Genomic DNA, 16,753 nt, shown 5'->3' on the forward strand with positions numbered 1-16,753 from the left:
TCCTTCTCTCAAAAAAAAGAAATCAACTTGTAAACCTCTAGATCCAGGTCGGCAATGTCTCTCTCATTGCTTGATTTCCTTCCTTCCCTTCCCTCCCTCCCTCCCCCCTTCTTCCCTTCCTTCCTTTCTCCCCACCGTCCTCCTTCCCTCCCTTCCTGCCTTCCTCCCAAAAAAAATAATAATAATAACACAATTAAGCTTCAAAGATTAAAAAGTGGACATAGAAAGCAAAATCCTTCTATGATTAACTGCCACCAAAAGTTTTTTAGATAGAAAGCTGCCCGGTTAAATTTGAAATGCTTTAAAATGCTGGACCTCAAAGCTCGGGGAAATGGATTCACTTAAATATTTTAAGTGTTTATTTTTATTGGTAAGATTTTTGATGGAATCAATGCTAATCTCTTTGTGGAATGTAATGCAGACATATTGAAAATTCTACTTTCCCCTTTGTGGTGTCTTAAATCAGTGTTATTCCTGCATAATTTATAATAAGAGTATGAAAACACTGAGTCAGATTTTCTCAATGTCTGTCATTAAAATGTGGAGGTGGAGTATATTTCCTTTTATCATTCTCTGCAGTAGAAATTCCCAAAAGGGCACCATTCTGTATGGCTCAAATAATTTTCTTTTCTTTCTTGGTTTTTTTTTTTTTTTTTTTTTTGAGACGGAGTCTTGCTCCGTCGCCCAGGCTGGAGTGCAGTGGCACTATCTTGGCTCACTGCAACCTTCACCTCCAGGGTTCAAGTGATTCTCCTGTCTCAGCATCCCAAGTAGCTGGGGTTACAGGTGCTCACCACAATGCCCATCTAATTTTTGTATTTTTGGTAGAGATGGGGTTTTGCCATGTTGGCCAGGCTGGTCTCGAGCTCCTGACCTCAGGTGATCTGCCCACCTCACCCTCGCAAAGTGCTGGGATTACAAACATGAGCAACTACACCTCACCAATAATTGTCTTTTTAAGGAAGTGTAAGTTACCAACTTCTACCTCCTCTTTGAAGGTACTAATACTGGTATCCAAATTTCAAATATAAAATAAAGACCAAGAAGCCAGGTGTGGTGGCTCACACCTGTAATCTTGGCATTTTGGGAGGCCAAAGGCAGGCAGATCACTTGAGCCCAGGAGTTCCAGATGAGCCTGTAAAACATGATGAAACCCCATCTGTACAAAAAATACAAAAATTACCTAGGTGTGGTGGCACAGGCCTGCAGTCCCAGCTACTGGGGAGGCTGAGGCAGGAAGGATTACTTAAGCCTGGAAGGTTGAGGCTTTAGTGAACCAAGATCACACCACTGAACCCCAGCCTGGGTGACAGAGAAAGGCTCTGTCTCAAGAAAATAAAATAGAATAAATAATTTTAAAATTAAGACCAAAAGAAGCCCTATTCTAGAAAATAGAAGAGAAAAGAGGATCTGGGACTGAAACTCAAATTTAACTCCAAATGGGCCTTTCTATGAACCATTCTTTAAAGCAAGACCTCAATAATACATCTCAGCTTTGTTAAAATTATGTCAATAGCAGAATGATTCCTAAGAATTTAATTTGTCCTTTGGAAACTTATATTAAATATTAGTCACTTTCTTCAGGTGATATGTATTAAATACACTAAAGGAAATCAATGTATACAAGATAAAAATAAATTAATTTTAAATATTCTAATCGAACATTATTTTAATACCATCAATGTCGTTTTAGCAAAACATTTTTAGTGTAATTCAATTAAAATGGTATTTCTTTCTAACAAGATAATGTGTCTCTTGAAGTTCTAGTCTTGATATGATTAGAGAATCCAGTACAAGTGGAAATAATGAAATGAATCAGCTGTGTGTCCCAATCAGAAGCTTTGGCTACAGAAGTAGAATCAGTCATGATAATCAAGGCATAGAGTTAAAAAAGGAGACTTTATCAAAAAGACTAACAAGAAAATCAGAATAGAAACAGATTTTATAAGCCAACTACCCATCATCATTCCAAGACCCCTCTTATTCTTGTTTTTAAAAGAAAATATCTTGAACCATCAAATTGAGCATAGAGAAAACAGAAAAGCAAACCCAAAAATCACTTTTAAATTCTCAATGGCCTTGATCCCTTTTGAGCCAGCATATCTAAGTGTGGGTTCCCTAGGAGCAGGCCCTGAGACAAGAGTTCACATCCAGGTAATTTATTTAGGCGACTCAGGAAACACTGGGTGGGGCGTGCAATCAAAGTGCACTAGAAGGAAGAAGAGCCCACGAAAGACACAGAAACACACCTCAGAATTCCCTTCCCCACGAGGGGCAGGAGCTGCAGTGTTTATCAGTCATGTGGTTAAAACTTCTCTGGAGCATGGGAGGCCAGGGGTTTCATTTCGTGGTGCCTGAAGACCACCTCAAGCAGGAGGCAAGCAGTTTCCCCAGCTCACAAAGAAAACCCTTCAGGCAAATCATTTCAGTCCTGGCAGTTAGTGGACCTCTGCCATGAAAACGGTAGGGTGCAAAAATGCAGGCAGGCCATTGATAGCATGTCTACACTGCATCTTCCAAAAGAACCTCATCCTATCAACAGTTGTATCTGCTGTTGATATTTGATACCAATCTTCTTCCCATTTTCTACTATCCAATAAATCACGTATTTCACATACAAGTCACCCAACCCTAAGCTAGGTGATTTATGTTTCACATTCATATGAAATTTTATATAAAATACATGATATTATCTTACCTATGACTTTATTTCTCCCTTTGAATCTACTTTCATAGTCTCCATAAATGAAGACTCAAAGGCTGGCCAGGCACAGTGGTTCACACCTATAATCCCAGCACTTTGGGAGGCCGAGGAGGGTGGATCACCTGAGGTCAGGAGTTTGAGATCAGCCTGGCCAACATGGCAAAACCCCATCTGTACTAAACAAAAAGAACAAAACCTAGCAAAGTGTGGGTGGGCACCTGTAATCCCGGCTAGTCGGGAGGCTAGGGGAGAAGAATCGCTTGAACCTGGGAGGCAGAGGTTGCAGTGAGTGGACATTGCACCACTGCACTCCAGCCTGGACAACAGAGTGAGCCTCCAACTCAAAAAAAAAAAAAACCTCAAAGTCTATTGCTGTGTTTTAAATTCTTTGACATCAAGCTTATCTCAGTTGAGTTATGAAAAAAAAAATCACTCTTTTGATAGTAGCCATAATGGTCTATAATAGGTTCACAAAAAAGTGATGGGCTGGTACACATTGGAAGAGACCAGGCCATGCCAGTGTCCAGAGAACGCTTTATGTTATTAGAGCATAAGAAGTTACATACAGTTCCAAAACAGCACAATGTCACAACATCATGGAAAGGGAGAGGGCCAAATCTAAAATGTAACTGCAAAGAAGCATTTTTAATGAAGTAGCATTTCATTTGCTTTCAAACAATATCGTCTTTAAAAATGGTCTAATCTAACTATTACTATTCTTAGGCTGTAGGGACATGTCTGTAACATATGAGTAACTTTATTCTAGGCTGGAAATGTTCCTCTTTGCCACAGTGTGTATACAGTCAAAATGAGACAATAATGTGCCCAGGTACATTTTACCTAACACAACCTTGATTCATGAAAGCACTCAGTAAATATTATGCTTCATAATTTATACCAAAAAAAATCAATTTACAGAATGTTGGGAACTAAACTGAAATTAATAGGAGTGTAGCATTATAGTTTTCTGGAATTAAAGGAACTTGTTGTCATTCAACAGATACACAAAATACTGAATAAATATTGTCTGGTCATGATCACTTCAAGTTGTTCAGGCTATAGATGGCCTAATCTAGATTTAATATAACTAGCATTTTTAAAAGAAATAAAAATGAAAAAAATAAACCATACATCACCAAGACCTTCTGAATGCTTTCACACTGGGTTTAGAGGCCCATCTCCTGGCCTCCCTTCTTTGGGGCCACATGCAGGCACTTGAGAAAGCCGCTGTTAAGTGAGATCCCTTTCTAGTGGTAGGTTTTATACTTAGGTATGCATGAAACCACACTACCAAAGTCACTGGTCCCCTGAAACAAACCCTCCAATGCACAACGCACTTGATTTTTAATATTTTAAAAATCAGACTTCTCTAATTATAGTAAATAACATATATAGACATCTGTTTCTTTATGATCTAAATCAGTGCTTCTCAAAAAATGTGTGTGAGGAGGAATCATTTTTTAAAATTATTATTTCTAGTCTATCATCTACTAATACTTTTGCAAAGACAAAAATGATGAATTATTTTAAAACTAATTTTTTAAACAACATACAAAATATAAGCTTAATTTTTAAACTATTATTAGATACAACGGACAAAAAATTACTCTGTCAAGTTCCTAAAAGAGTTTTGCAACATTTACTCTCAATCTTAGTATTTATCTGGCCACAGGCCAACCCACAGATGGTAGGTAGACAGCAGTGGCCTAGGACCACACTTTGAGTAGCACTGATCAAAGCACCATGCACGTATTTATTCAAGAGAGATACGTTACCTCTGACATCCTTTCCAAATCCCATAGAAGAAACTCTTTTGTCCACTTGTTCACTGTTGTTTGATTTCTCCTTCAGAACATCATCATCAGTAACAGCATCAGCAGAAAATTTTTTCTTTTTCTTTTTCTTGTGTCGAGGTGGAAGCTTTTTTGGAAAAGTAAACATTGGGAATATCACAAGAAACATTGCAATGGCACAAAGGAGGAATCCACTCCACCTAAAAATTGGAAAATGTGAATAGCATTTATGGCTTTTCTTTTGTGGCTGAGAACAAATAACTAAACTAGTAAAGTAGAAGTTCGTGGTGATAAAATTCTCGAGGAAACTTTATAATCAATTGTAAAGAGATAGGAAGTTGGGCAAACTAGGAAAATGAAGGAATTCTCCTTTTCTGTGATAGAAATGAGAAATCTGCAATTATATTAGTGTTATACTGCATATTATAATCAGCAACCTAATTAGAATTTCATTCAAGTATTTTTGGGCACCAATGGGTTAGTTCTGCTAGCATTGTTAACCTTCTACAATGTGTATTTTATGATAAATGACTAAATTATAAATTCAATAGAAAAATAATGTAGACTATAGCATGTTATGCGGACCAATATAAACGTTTTTTCTCAGAAGAAAGGCATTAATATTCCATGTGAAATATGTTTTAAATTGTTGATAGTATTCAAGTATTTTTCTGCAAACACTTAAGAATGTACTAGCCGGGTGCGGTGGCTCACGCCTGTAATTCCAGCACTTTGGGAGGCTGAGGCAGGAGTTTGAGGCCAGCCTGGCCAACGTGGTGAAATCTTGTCTCTACTAAAAATACCAAAATTAGTCAAGCATGGTGATGGGCACCTGTAATCCCATCTACTGGGCAGGCTGAGGCAGAAGAATTGCTTGAACCCGGAAGGCGGATGTTGCAGTGAGCAGAGATCAGACCACTGCACTTTGCCCTGGGTGACAGAGCGAGACTCTGTCTAAAAAAAAAAAAAAAAAAAAAAAGAATGCATCACCACCCACTTAGCTGGCCTTCACAATACTTAACCAAGTATGTGGTTTACCGACAAAGACATTTAGACTTAGTCCCTGCCTTCAAGAACCTATAACCTATTCATAAGCAAACCAAAATATAAGAAACAACCTCTAAGAAATGCAAATGCATGTAATTAAATGTCAGATTATATGGTATAGATTATGAGTGCTATCAAAATTGAGAGAGGGAAAATTAATGAGTATCAGAAAGCACCCTAAGAAAAGTAGAACAGGAGCTGTTAGACTCAGATTTCTGTCTTTAAATTTACCTGAGGTTGTCACGTTGCAGAGCATTAGGAAGCAACCACAGAGAGCAGAACTGAAATTGTAGTGGTAGGGCCTTGGGCTTCTTGACTGCATGATTCCCCATGAGGCAATTTCTCAGTCCCCTTTCAACCTTTCCTTAGCGATCAGAGGCCCCTGACCCTACCTAACAGGGCAGCCATATTCTAACTAAGATTCCTCACTTCCAAACTCTGCCATTCAAGCTTCCAAGTTCATAAATGCTCAACACGTTCACATCAATTATAACCAGAATGCAAGCAGCATTGTAAGTATTAACGTTGAATTCAATCCAGTAAGAATATAGATCCATTGCAAAGGGAAAATTCATTTTATAAAATAATGTTTCTAATGCAATCCTGTTTTCAGCTGCTAAAGGTCACAGTTGAGAGAATGATTCCCACAATTAGTCATTAATAATTCAGTGTGCTATTTTCAAAGATTTAAAGTTATATCAAATGAAGATTTTAAGATAGGAAAGGGCTTTATGTTGAGAAGATTGTTTGGGGCAGACTTCCAGCAATCTCAGTTATTCAGAATGTAATCACCAGCCCAGTGCCTGACACAGATTAGGTACTCAAAAATATCTGCTAAATAATAAACTGAAAGAGACAGTTTTAATTTTAAAAAGGTTGGCTGGGCACGGTGGCTCACACCTGTAATGCTAGCACTTTGGCAGGCCGAAGTAGGTGCATCAACTGAGGTCAGGAGTTCGAGACCAGCCTGGCCAACATGGTGAAACCCTGTCTCTGCTAAAAATACAAAAACTAGCTGGGTGTGGTGGCAAGTGCCTGTAATCCCAGCTATTCAGGAGGCCGAGGCAGGAGAATCACTTGAACCCAGAAGGCAGAGGTTGCAGTGAGCTGAGACTGCGCCACTGCACTCCAGCCTGGATAACAAGAGCGAAACTTTGTCTCAAAGAAATAATAATAATTAAAAAGATCATCTGTCGGCCGTGCGCAGTGGCTCATGCCTGTAATCCTAGCACTTTGGGAGGCTGAGGTGGGCAGATCACCTGAAGTCAGGAGTTCAAGACCAGCCTGACTAACATGGAGAAACCCTGTCTCTACTAAAACTAGAAAATCAGCTGGGCATGGTTGCACATGCCTGTAATCCCAGCTATTTGGGAGGCTGGGGCAGGAGAATTGCTTGAACCCTAGAGGCGGAGGTTGTGGTGAGCCGAGATCGTGTCACTGCACCTCAGCCTAGGCAACAAGAGCGAAACCATATCAAAAAAAAAAAAAAAGAAAAGAAAGTGATGCGTCTACAGAGAACAAGCTCTGATCATGCCTAGCCCCCTTAATACTTGGCTGCTTATGAGGTCCTTACCCATCAGGCACTGCTCACTTACCTCTGGAGTCTCTCCATTCCAGTCCCCTGAATCCCTGCAGCTCCCTGGCTCTCACACTCTATCCAGAAGAGGGCAGGCAGTGTAGTATAGGGGACAGCTCATGGGCTGTGGCTTCAGACAGACCTGGGTTTGCATTCTATCTTTACCACTTGCTAACTATAGGATCCCGGGAAAATTATTTTGCTTTTCCAAGTAGGCCTTCTTATCTATAAGAGGGGTAATAAGTATTTTGGGGGTCATTAAAATTAAATAAGACAGTGTTTTGAATGGACGTCATAAAACGTCTGCCCCCTAATTAGCAATCAGTTCATGATAGTTTTGTGTGGTTGATTTGCCTTTTATTTGTTTATTTATTTATTTTGATTTTTTCCTTAGAGATAGTGTCTCACGCTGTTGCCCAGGCTGACGTACAGTGGCACAATCATGGCTCACTGTAGCCTTGATCTCCTAAGTGCAAGTGATCCTCCCACCTCAGCCTACCAAATAGCTGGGACTACAGGCATCATGGCTAATGTTTTTACTCTCTTGTAGAGAAGCAGGGGGTCTCACTACGTTGCTCAGGTTGGTCTCAAACTCCTGGGCTCAAGTGATCTGCCCACCTCAGCCTCCCAAAGTGCTGGGATTACAGGCGTGAGCCACTGCGCCCGGCATGCTTTTTACATAGCATTGCACTCGGCCTCCCTGCCCATCCCAGCCCCAGCCATTGACTTAAAATTATATGCAAACATTAAAAATATATGCGTAATAGCCAAAGTGAAGGTGCATAACAGAAAATGGGGGGATTATAGCAAATAAACAAAAATAACATTAAAGTGTGGGGTCATTTCAAAGCAGAGCAAACCGACTCACATTCTTCAACAGTCTCCAATAACATTGACACAACACATGATATAACAACGATGCTAAAGAGGACCCTGAGAAAAGCTGAGTAAGACCAAAAGTGTGCAGTACATGTTGGAAAAAGGCACGTCAATAATAGCGACACTTGAAAAGCCAGGCTACCTAAATCCCTTTCATGAACCATGACTCAGAGACCATTCACAAAGAGGCCAGTTAAGAGAATGGACTAAGAGCTCTGCTCCGGAGTAAGTTTCTTAGCCCAGCTCTCACTGGCTCTGAGGCTTATGAAAATTATTCAACTCCCTGAGCATCAGCTTCCTCAGCTGCAAAACACACATAACACCAGTGACTGTCTGTGGTTGTTACAAGGGTTAGATGAGAATGTTTACAGAGCTTAGTATAATGCTTGACACAAAATAAGCACCCACTACATTTAGCATTATTCCTTCCTTCCTTCCTTCGTCCTTTCAGCATATACCTATTGAAAATTTATCACTGCTGCTAGACATCGTATAAAATAGCATTGCAACAAATAACTATGTTGTTGTTCAAGGTGGAAGTCTATTACAAGCAGTTACTCAATAAAATTTGAATTCACGTTTAAATAGACTCTCATTATATATCTCTATATTGACAATCTTTATCATTTACAGAACTAACACTGAGCCACTGAAAATGGCTAAAATTATTTGAATGTTGATTAAATTAATAGCTAACACATACTTTACAGCAGGAACTGCTTACCCCCTACACATGTAAACTCATTCATTCCTCACAATGACCCTGTGAAATAGGTACCGTAACTACCTTCTTTTATGGATTAAAAAACTGAGACACAGAGTAATTCCCCAAAGTCACATAGGTATTAGGTGGCAGACTAGGATTTAAACCCACGGGAATATGGCTTCAGGGTCTATATTCCTCATCTCTCCATTTTTTTTTAATTTTTATTTTGAGATAGAGTCTCACTGTCTCACTCAAGCTGGAGTGCAATGGTGTGATCTCGGCTTACTGGAACCTCTGCCTCCCACAAGCAATTCTCCTGCCTCAGCCTCTGGAGTAGCTGGGACTACAGGCATGTGCCACCACATCTGACTAATTTTTTGTATTTTTAGTACAGATAGAGTCTCGCCACATTGGCCAGGGTGATCTCGAACTCCTGACGTTTAAGTGATCCACCCGCCTCAGCCTCCCAAAGTGCTGGCATTACAGGGTGAGCCACCATTCCCGGCCCTCATCTCTCAATTTTGCTGCCAACTGAACTAACATCTCCTAAAAGACAGCATAAAGCACTGTTAGACTAAGGTTCCTGCCCTCCCTCCTTCTTCCTACCCGAGTTGGTTCTCTCCCTCCAGATGTTTCCCTGTCACTGTGCCCTCCTTAAGGACCCCTAAATAGAAAACAGAAGACATGCTGGATGTTCATAAATAGAGTTAATTTATCTGGTTTTGTGACAATGAAAAAATATCTCTACTCTGATTTATTTCAGAACTGGAAAGAAAACAGAGAAGACCAAAAATTTCACTATGAGTGAAGAACTTAAAACTCCTGTGTTATTCCCCTAATGCTGACAGGGGAATTCCTTTCTGTACGATTTTAAAATTCTACCAGACTTAACACTTCCAGCTTCAAAGAGCATTACTCATGAAAAGAGGAAGCCTGGATAACAATTAATATCTGTTAGCTGCTTTGAAAATCAATAGTGTTAAATAAGATTCCTACCAACCTCAGAGTTACAATGTTATTATCATGTAATGAAACACAGAGAACAAAGCACTCTAAGACACTCTTTAGAAAGTAATTGCTTTCTTTATCTGTGTCTATGTTAAAAAAACAAGTAAGTAATTACTTGGCACATATGTTTTCTAATACTGAAATATTCTCTCTGCTATAAAATGAAAATGCCTCATCAATGTATAGCTATTGTCAATCCACATGAAATGAATTCAGGACTCCAATATTTTCAATTAGTGCTTGCAATTTTGAAGAAATAACATATTATGTTCAAGTTGAGGACTGTAAGAGCTCAACCACAACTCTCTTACTTGGATAAATAACATGCCATTCAAAGTTGAAGTTCTCATTCTGTGTCCTAAGCATTATTGATTTTGCAGGACAACTGAGAAAGCAGCTAAACCTCTAGCACATGTGGGGAAACAAAAGATTAGCAAGAAAAAAGCTTCACTGAGAATGTAAGTGGAAAAGCGGACTGGCATTCCAGGCAGTGGGAGAGGGTTGTAAAGCAGACACGCAAATACAATAAGAATGTGGAAATAACATATATTTTTTTAAGGCAAGGGAAAGATACTGAAAGGTGTGATTAAAGTCAACAGGAATGTCCTCACATAACCACAGCAGTCCTTTTCCTTCACTCTGCTATAAAGAAAGCACCCCGATCCTAAAGAATGCGGATTAAGCTACTGTCCCCAAACCCTCTGTATAAGCTCCCTGCTGTGAGAAGGTACCACACACTTTGTGGCTTCAGGCAACACAATCTGACTCATGTTATAGTTCTGGAGATCACAAGTGTAAAATGATTGAAAGGGCTGGATGCCTTCCGGAGGCTGAGGGAAGAACCCATTTCTTTGCTTTCCCAGCTTCTAGAGGCCATCTGCATTCTTTGCTCACAGCCCCTTCCTCCATCTTCAAGGCATATCACTCCAACCTGTGCTTGAACCATCAGCTATCCTTCTCTGATCCTTGCCCTCCCTCCTGCCTCTCCCTTTCCTTTGATTACACTGGGCCCACCCAGGTCATCTAAAATCATCTCAAAGTCCTTAATCACAACTGCAAAGTCCCTTCTGCCATGTAAGATAACATCTTCATAGGTTCTAGGGATTAGGACATAGCTTTCTTTGGGATGTTATTATCCTGCCTATCAACCCTTCCCAGGCACCTTTCCGCTATTTTTTGTCTCCCATTGGGCAAATTTTAAATCCAAGTGTACTATAACTCTCACTATTATTAGTAAGAAGTGAAATGAAAAAAATAGAAAACAGGACATACCAGTTTCCAATGAAACGAGGGTCGTTCTGGTCAAGGTGAACAGGATTTCTGGGATCAACATAAAAACCAATAAGAAGTCCACCTAATAAATATCCCACCGCCGGGCCAAGTGCTCCCATGACATACATGATGGCTGAGAAGACAGAAGGGGAAATATGAAATACAGCGACATTTCATTACATGTTAGGAGGTCTCTCATTTCACTGTCATACCATAGGCATGCCACAGTTCAATCCAGTTAACTTCCAAAAATGGGGACCTTCAGAGATTTGTGTCCATGTTGACATCTTGGTTTTGAAGCTTACCTTTTATCTACCTGTTGTCTTCTTAGAGCATCAGAATCATTGGGAGAGCATTTGGTTGCTTTTGTTTTGTTTTTTTAATATAAGTGCTCAGGCCCCACGCCAGAACCACTAAATTCGAATTTCTAAAAGTAGAGACCCAGGCTAGTTAATGAGGCAGTCATTGAATAATGAAGAGAAGATATTTTTTTAAGTCTTACGATAAGGAAAAACAAAGAAAAAAGTAGGTGTCACACATCATAGCTGGAAGATTCTAGCAGGATGAGCAAATTCAAGGCCAGATTTTGCCATGAGGCTGGATTCTGCTGAATTGACAAAACCGCTGAACTGTCCTCAAATTGCTAATATTTTTTCAATCCACCATTTTAAAATTAAATAAGATCTTACAGTGCATTTTGTTTATTGTTAATTGAAGAATCTTATTCAAATATGAATAAATCTCCCTAAATGGCATGGGTCAAAAATTCCAAATGGAAAACACCAACCACAGATGAACCAGAAAATAATTTTTAAAGCACGTGTCCAAGGGGGATGGGGAGAATATGTCTCACTGTCAGTGAATCAAAAGGTTGTCACTGTACCCAAAAAACTTGCCATCAAAATGGGCATATAGGCCAGGTGAGGTGGCTCATGCCTATAATCCCAGCAATTTGGGAGGCCAAGGCTGGTGGATCACCTGAAGTTGGGAGTTTGAGAGCAGCCTGGCCAACATGGTGAAACCCCATCTCTACTAAAAAACAAAATTAGCTGGATGTGGTGGCATGTACCTTTAATCTCTTGGGAGGCTGAGGCGGGAGATTCACTTGGACCTGGGAGGCGGATGTTGCAGAGAGATGAGATCACGCCATTGTGCTCCAGCCTGGGCAACGAGAGTGAAACTCCATCTCAAAAAAAAAAAAAACCACCAGGCCAGCACAGTGACTCACACCTGTAATTCCAGCACTTTGGGAGGCTGAGGCAGGAGGATCACTTGAGGTCAGGAATTCAAGACCAACATGGTCAACATGGTGAAACCCTGTTTCTACAAAAAATACAAAAATTAGCTGGGCGTGGTAGTGCATGCCTGTAATCCCAGCTACATGGAAGGCTGAGGTGGGAGAATCGCTTGAACCTGGTAGGCTGCGGTGTCAGTGAACTCAGGTTGCAGTGAGCCGAGATTGCACCACTGCACTCCAGACTGGGCAACAGAGCAAGACTCCATCTCAAAAAAAAAAAAAAAAAGGGCTGAATGTATTTGGCATATGAGAAAGAAAAGAAAAAAAATGGGCATATAACAAACAACAACAAATTCATTCGCATTCCTTTAATTTTTTATTTTTCAATTTTCACTTTTATAATTTAAAATTCTAAAATAAGTAGTATTTTGTCAATTTTAAAATTTTAATATAGCATATGGAATTCCTTGAGAATCATAGAAAAATCTAAGCACATTCCAAACCTAATTTTTTTCGTATTTGAACGCAGTTATTTGGGGACAAATCAATAAACACTTGTAAGGCACTGTTGTGTACAAGGCCTGATAACAAACTCAGGTGTTAAGTGTTCCTCGTTTCCACTGTCATCATGCATTGTAACCACTGAGTAAATAAGGACGCTTTGCCATATCATTTAAAGTTACCAGAAAGCAAACTGAAATAATTAGAATGGCTTCACCTTAATCATTCACACCTAAGTACACTTTGAATGATTTTGTACCTCCTGTTACTTTTAACCACAAATAGCGAGACAGTAATTTAACACCTGCTCTCACTTTTCACACTATTTCAAAAGAGAAAGCACAGTGTTTATTTTATAGAATCATCTGCTTATAACAATAAGACATTAAGTTATTTGACTCTCCATCTGTGTCTGGAAATGGAGAATGGAGGCAGAGCCACAAGCAATTGGTACTTTTTCAGAAGCAGACGTCGCATCAATAAAATTAGAATTTTGATAAAGATCCTATTAATCTCTTTGTTTATAACCTAGACTGTAACTCAAGAATAGAAAGTACTTTTTCTGTTACAGGTATTCCCATGTGCATATAAAGATAACACTTATGTTTACACCTCCAGGCAAACTCGCATCATTTACAACTTAAAACTGTAATGAGGCCAAAATGTGACATGAATCATTCTCCCAAAATAGTTCTTCTGGTATGGAAGAGGCTATCTTACAAACACAGACATGGAAAAGGGTATTTCTGCCATACTGTTTATGCCGGGGCACCTGAGTGCAACATCTTGGAGTGGCAAGCGGGATTGTGCAGGATGTGTACTGGCCAGACACACAATTATCCAGTGAGAGGAAAATTAACTAAATAGCATTCACCAAGAAAAATCTTCAACTACTCCCTAAAATATAGATAAAGCTTTTTAAAATTTGGCAACTTAACCAGAAACATTTATTTCCATCATAAAGCAAGCGAGTCCAATGGAATCACTCCCATATGTATCTGTGTCCCTGTGTGTGTATATATGTATGTATATGTGTGCCTGTGTGTATATATGCATGTGTGTGCCTGTGTATATATGTATATGTGTGCCTGTGTGTATATGTGTGTATATGTATGCCTGTGTATATATGTATATGTGTGCCTATGTGTATGTATGTGTATATGTGTGCCTGTGTGTATATGTGTGTGTGTGTGTGCCTGTGTATATATATGTATATGTGTGCCTGTGTGTATATGTGTGTATATGTGTGCCTGTGTATATATATGTATATGTGTGCCTGTGTATATGTGTGTATATGTGTGCCTGTGTATATGTGTGTATATGTGTGCCTGTGTATATATATGTATATGTGTGCCTGTGTGTATATGTATGTCTGTGTATGTATATGTATGTATATGTATGCCTGTATGTATATGTATATGTGTGTCTGTGTGTATGTATATGTGTGCCTGTGTGTATATATGTGTGTATATGTGTGCCTGTGTGTATATATGTGTGTATGTGTGCCTGTGTGTATATGTATGCCTGTGTATGTATATGTATGCATGTGTATATATGTATATGTGTGCCTGTGTGTATATATATGTATATGTGTGCCTGTGTGTATATATGTGTGTATATGTATGCCTGTGTGTATATATATGTATGTATATGTGTGCCTGTGTTTATATACATATACATATATACATACACAGGCATACATATACATACATACAGACTATATATGTGTGTATGTTTATATATATAACTGTGTATTAGCTATATATAAAAGGTTGAATAACGATTCACATTGCGAGGTCAGAGATCACCCACTCATCCATGCAATCTGTAATGCAAGGCACTGGGACAAGGAGGGGTCACTGCAAAGGTGAATAAAACTGATGTATTGTCTTCCAGGAAAGAAATGTGTAAAACTCACTATGATCCAAGATTCAGTGAATAGGTGCAATAAGCACCAATAATATGCTGTGGACCATGGGAGAAAAATGACGAGTAGTAATTAGCTGGGGATGGAGGACAGAGACGGTTTCATGAACACTAGACACTAAAGGCTGAGCAGCACACATGGGCAAAGGCATACCGATTTGAAAGTGCATGGTGTATTCAGGGAATTGCAAGTGACCGCACTCAGGGAGAGGCAGAGAAGAGTGACCACCACCTCCTGCACCCTAGTCCCATCCTGAGGCCACCATGCAAACACAGCTGTGTGCAGCCTGCCAGCCCCTCTTCTCTGAGTGCCCCGGAGGGTGATAGCAGCATGGAACTGGCTTCCCCTACCATGCAGTGTCATCTAGAAATGGTTTTCTGTTGTTTCCAGATGGCAGTAGAAGAACAAATCACCTCCACTGTGCTATTGACGGCAGGCTCCATCCAGCATGTAGAATGGGAAGTCTGGGCACTCATCCTTGGGTCTCCTGAACACCTGTATCTTTCCTCCCCCACCCTCTTCCCTTCTGCTTTTGCACCAGTCATTGGGATTCAGTTGAGTCCAGAGTACCAGACGCTGTCCAAAGCCTCTCTGTCCACCTCATTCCTGCTGTCCCCATCTCTTGGAAGTGGAAAAAATTCCCCTTTTCATTCATTCTCTCTGTTGGGGACAGAATTCACTGAAAGAACCACCACCCTCAACTGTGGTGGGTATCTTTCCTTTCTGCCTATTGAATTTCTATTGTAAAAGCAATTCCATTTTAATACGTTGGGGGATCATCCCTATTGCACACAGTCCTGACAATGTGTCATTCATGGGGCCCCATCCTCCATGATTCATCAGAAGGCTGGTGACCAACCCAGGCCACTCAGACGCCCTTCTCCCGAGATGACCTTCCCCTCAATGCCCACAGCTCAGTCCCTTACTTCTTTCATATCTCTGCTCAAATATTACCTCTCACAGAAGCCACAGTGTTCCACACATCTACACATGGCACCTGCCACCTGCTTCCATCCTGCTGTCACCCACTCTGCTGCAATTTTCATTAGAGTGCACACCACTGCACCACATACATTTATATATCTGCTCATCGTCTGCCTCTCCTAGTGGAAGGTCAGCTCATCAAGAACAATGACTGTTTTTCTCACTGATGCATTATCAGTGCCTAAGCAATGCTGATTATAAGCACTAATAACACATTCATTGAATGGAGAAGGGATGAAGACATGGACTTTGAATCCTGGGTGAAATAACAGAAGCAGCTGCAGCTTCGTCCTTACAGCAGAGTCTTGAAGAGTCATCCATAGGCTCCTGGTGCTAGATCCACACTGAGCATCTCTACCTCCCCCAATCCCATCCCAACAGAGTCCTTGCTTTACGGAGTTGGCTCCTATGGTTTCCAGTCACAGATCCCTGACTCTTACCTTCTCCAGGCTCTCCACAGGATACCACCATCCAAGGTGCATTTGCTGGGTCCTCAGAGTCTCCTTATAGCTGACCTAGGTTTACTGTTCCCTCATTTGAACTCAGTCTCTAAATTATCACCCTCTGATTCCAAGTCACACCCCATCCCCTGCTCACTGCTCGTTGCCCGTGGCTCCCCCATATTCCCTCTAGTGTGGAACCCACTTTCTCAGCTGACACACATGGCAGTGAACGCTGCTGAGAACTGTGCCTACCTACAGTCGTTTAAGGTTACAAGTGTAATATAGGTCCAGTCTCAGGGTCTGGGACTGCACCCAGAATGGTGCCACAGGAAAACAGTTTATGCACATGCTTAAGTCTTCAAATGACTATTAACCCTGCTGTGGGGCATCAGGAGAGGAGGCCACCCTCTTGTATGTGTTTGGTGACACAGTGCTGCTGATAACAAGAGGACCCGAAGAACAATACTTGTGTCACCATGATACCACAACAGTAATATCAACTCTCTTTCAACTTGCATATTCCCTGGAAAATGGCCAAAGTACTTTAAGAACCAGAGCCCCGTATTTAAAGAAAAAATTCCAACTCATTCCTTCCACTCACAAGCACAGGCAGATAAGAGGCCTTTGATCTCAGTTATTTTGAGCAGCAATTTTTTTTAGTTATAAGTGATTCAGT

General features: G+C 40.4%; 1 protein-coding gene across 2 annotated transcripts in view; it reads right to left on the reverse strand.

The window, feature by feature from the left end:
• The window catches only part of SLCO5A1 (solute carrier organic anion transporter family member 5A1), a 147,241-nt gene that overhangs the window by 73,936 nt on the left and 56,552 nt on the right, over positions 1–16,753 (reverse strand). For both annotated transcript variants that reach the window (XM_002758978.5, XM_002758977.5), the window contains exons 3-4: positions 10,986–11,118; positions 4,480–4,697 (exon numbers count right to left, since the gene is read on the reverse strand). In XM_002758978.5, coding sequence (XP_002759024.3) covers positions 4,480–4,697; positions 10,986–11,118 — 351 coding nt within the window. The remainder of the gene's footprint in view (positions 1–4,479; positions 4,698–10,985; positions 11,119–16,753) is intronic.

The sequence above is a fragment of the Callithrix jacchus genome, chromosome 16 (genome assembly GCF_049354715.1).
Source record: "Callithrix jacchus isolate 240 chromosome 16, calJac240_pri, whole genome shotgun sequence".
Taxonomy (NCBI): Eukaryota; Metazoa; Chordata; class Mammalia; order Primates; family Cebidae; genus Callithrix; species Callithrix jacchus.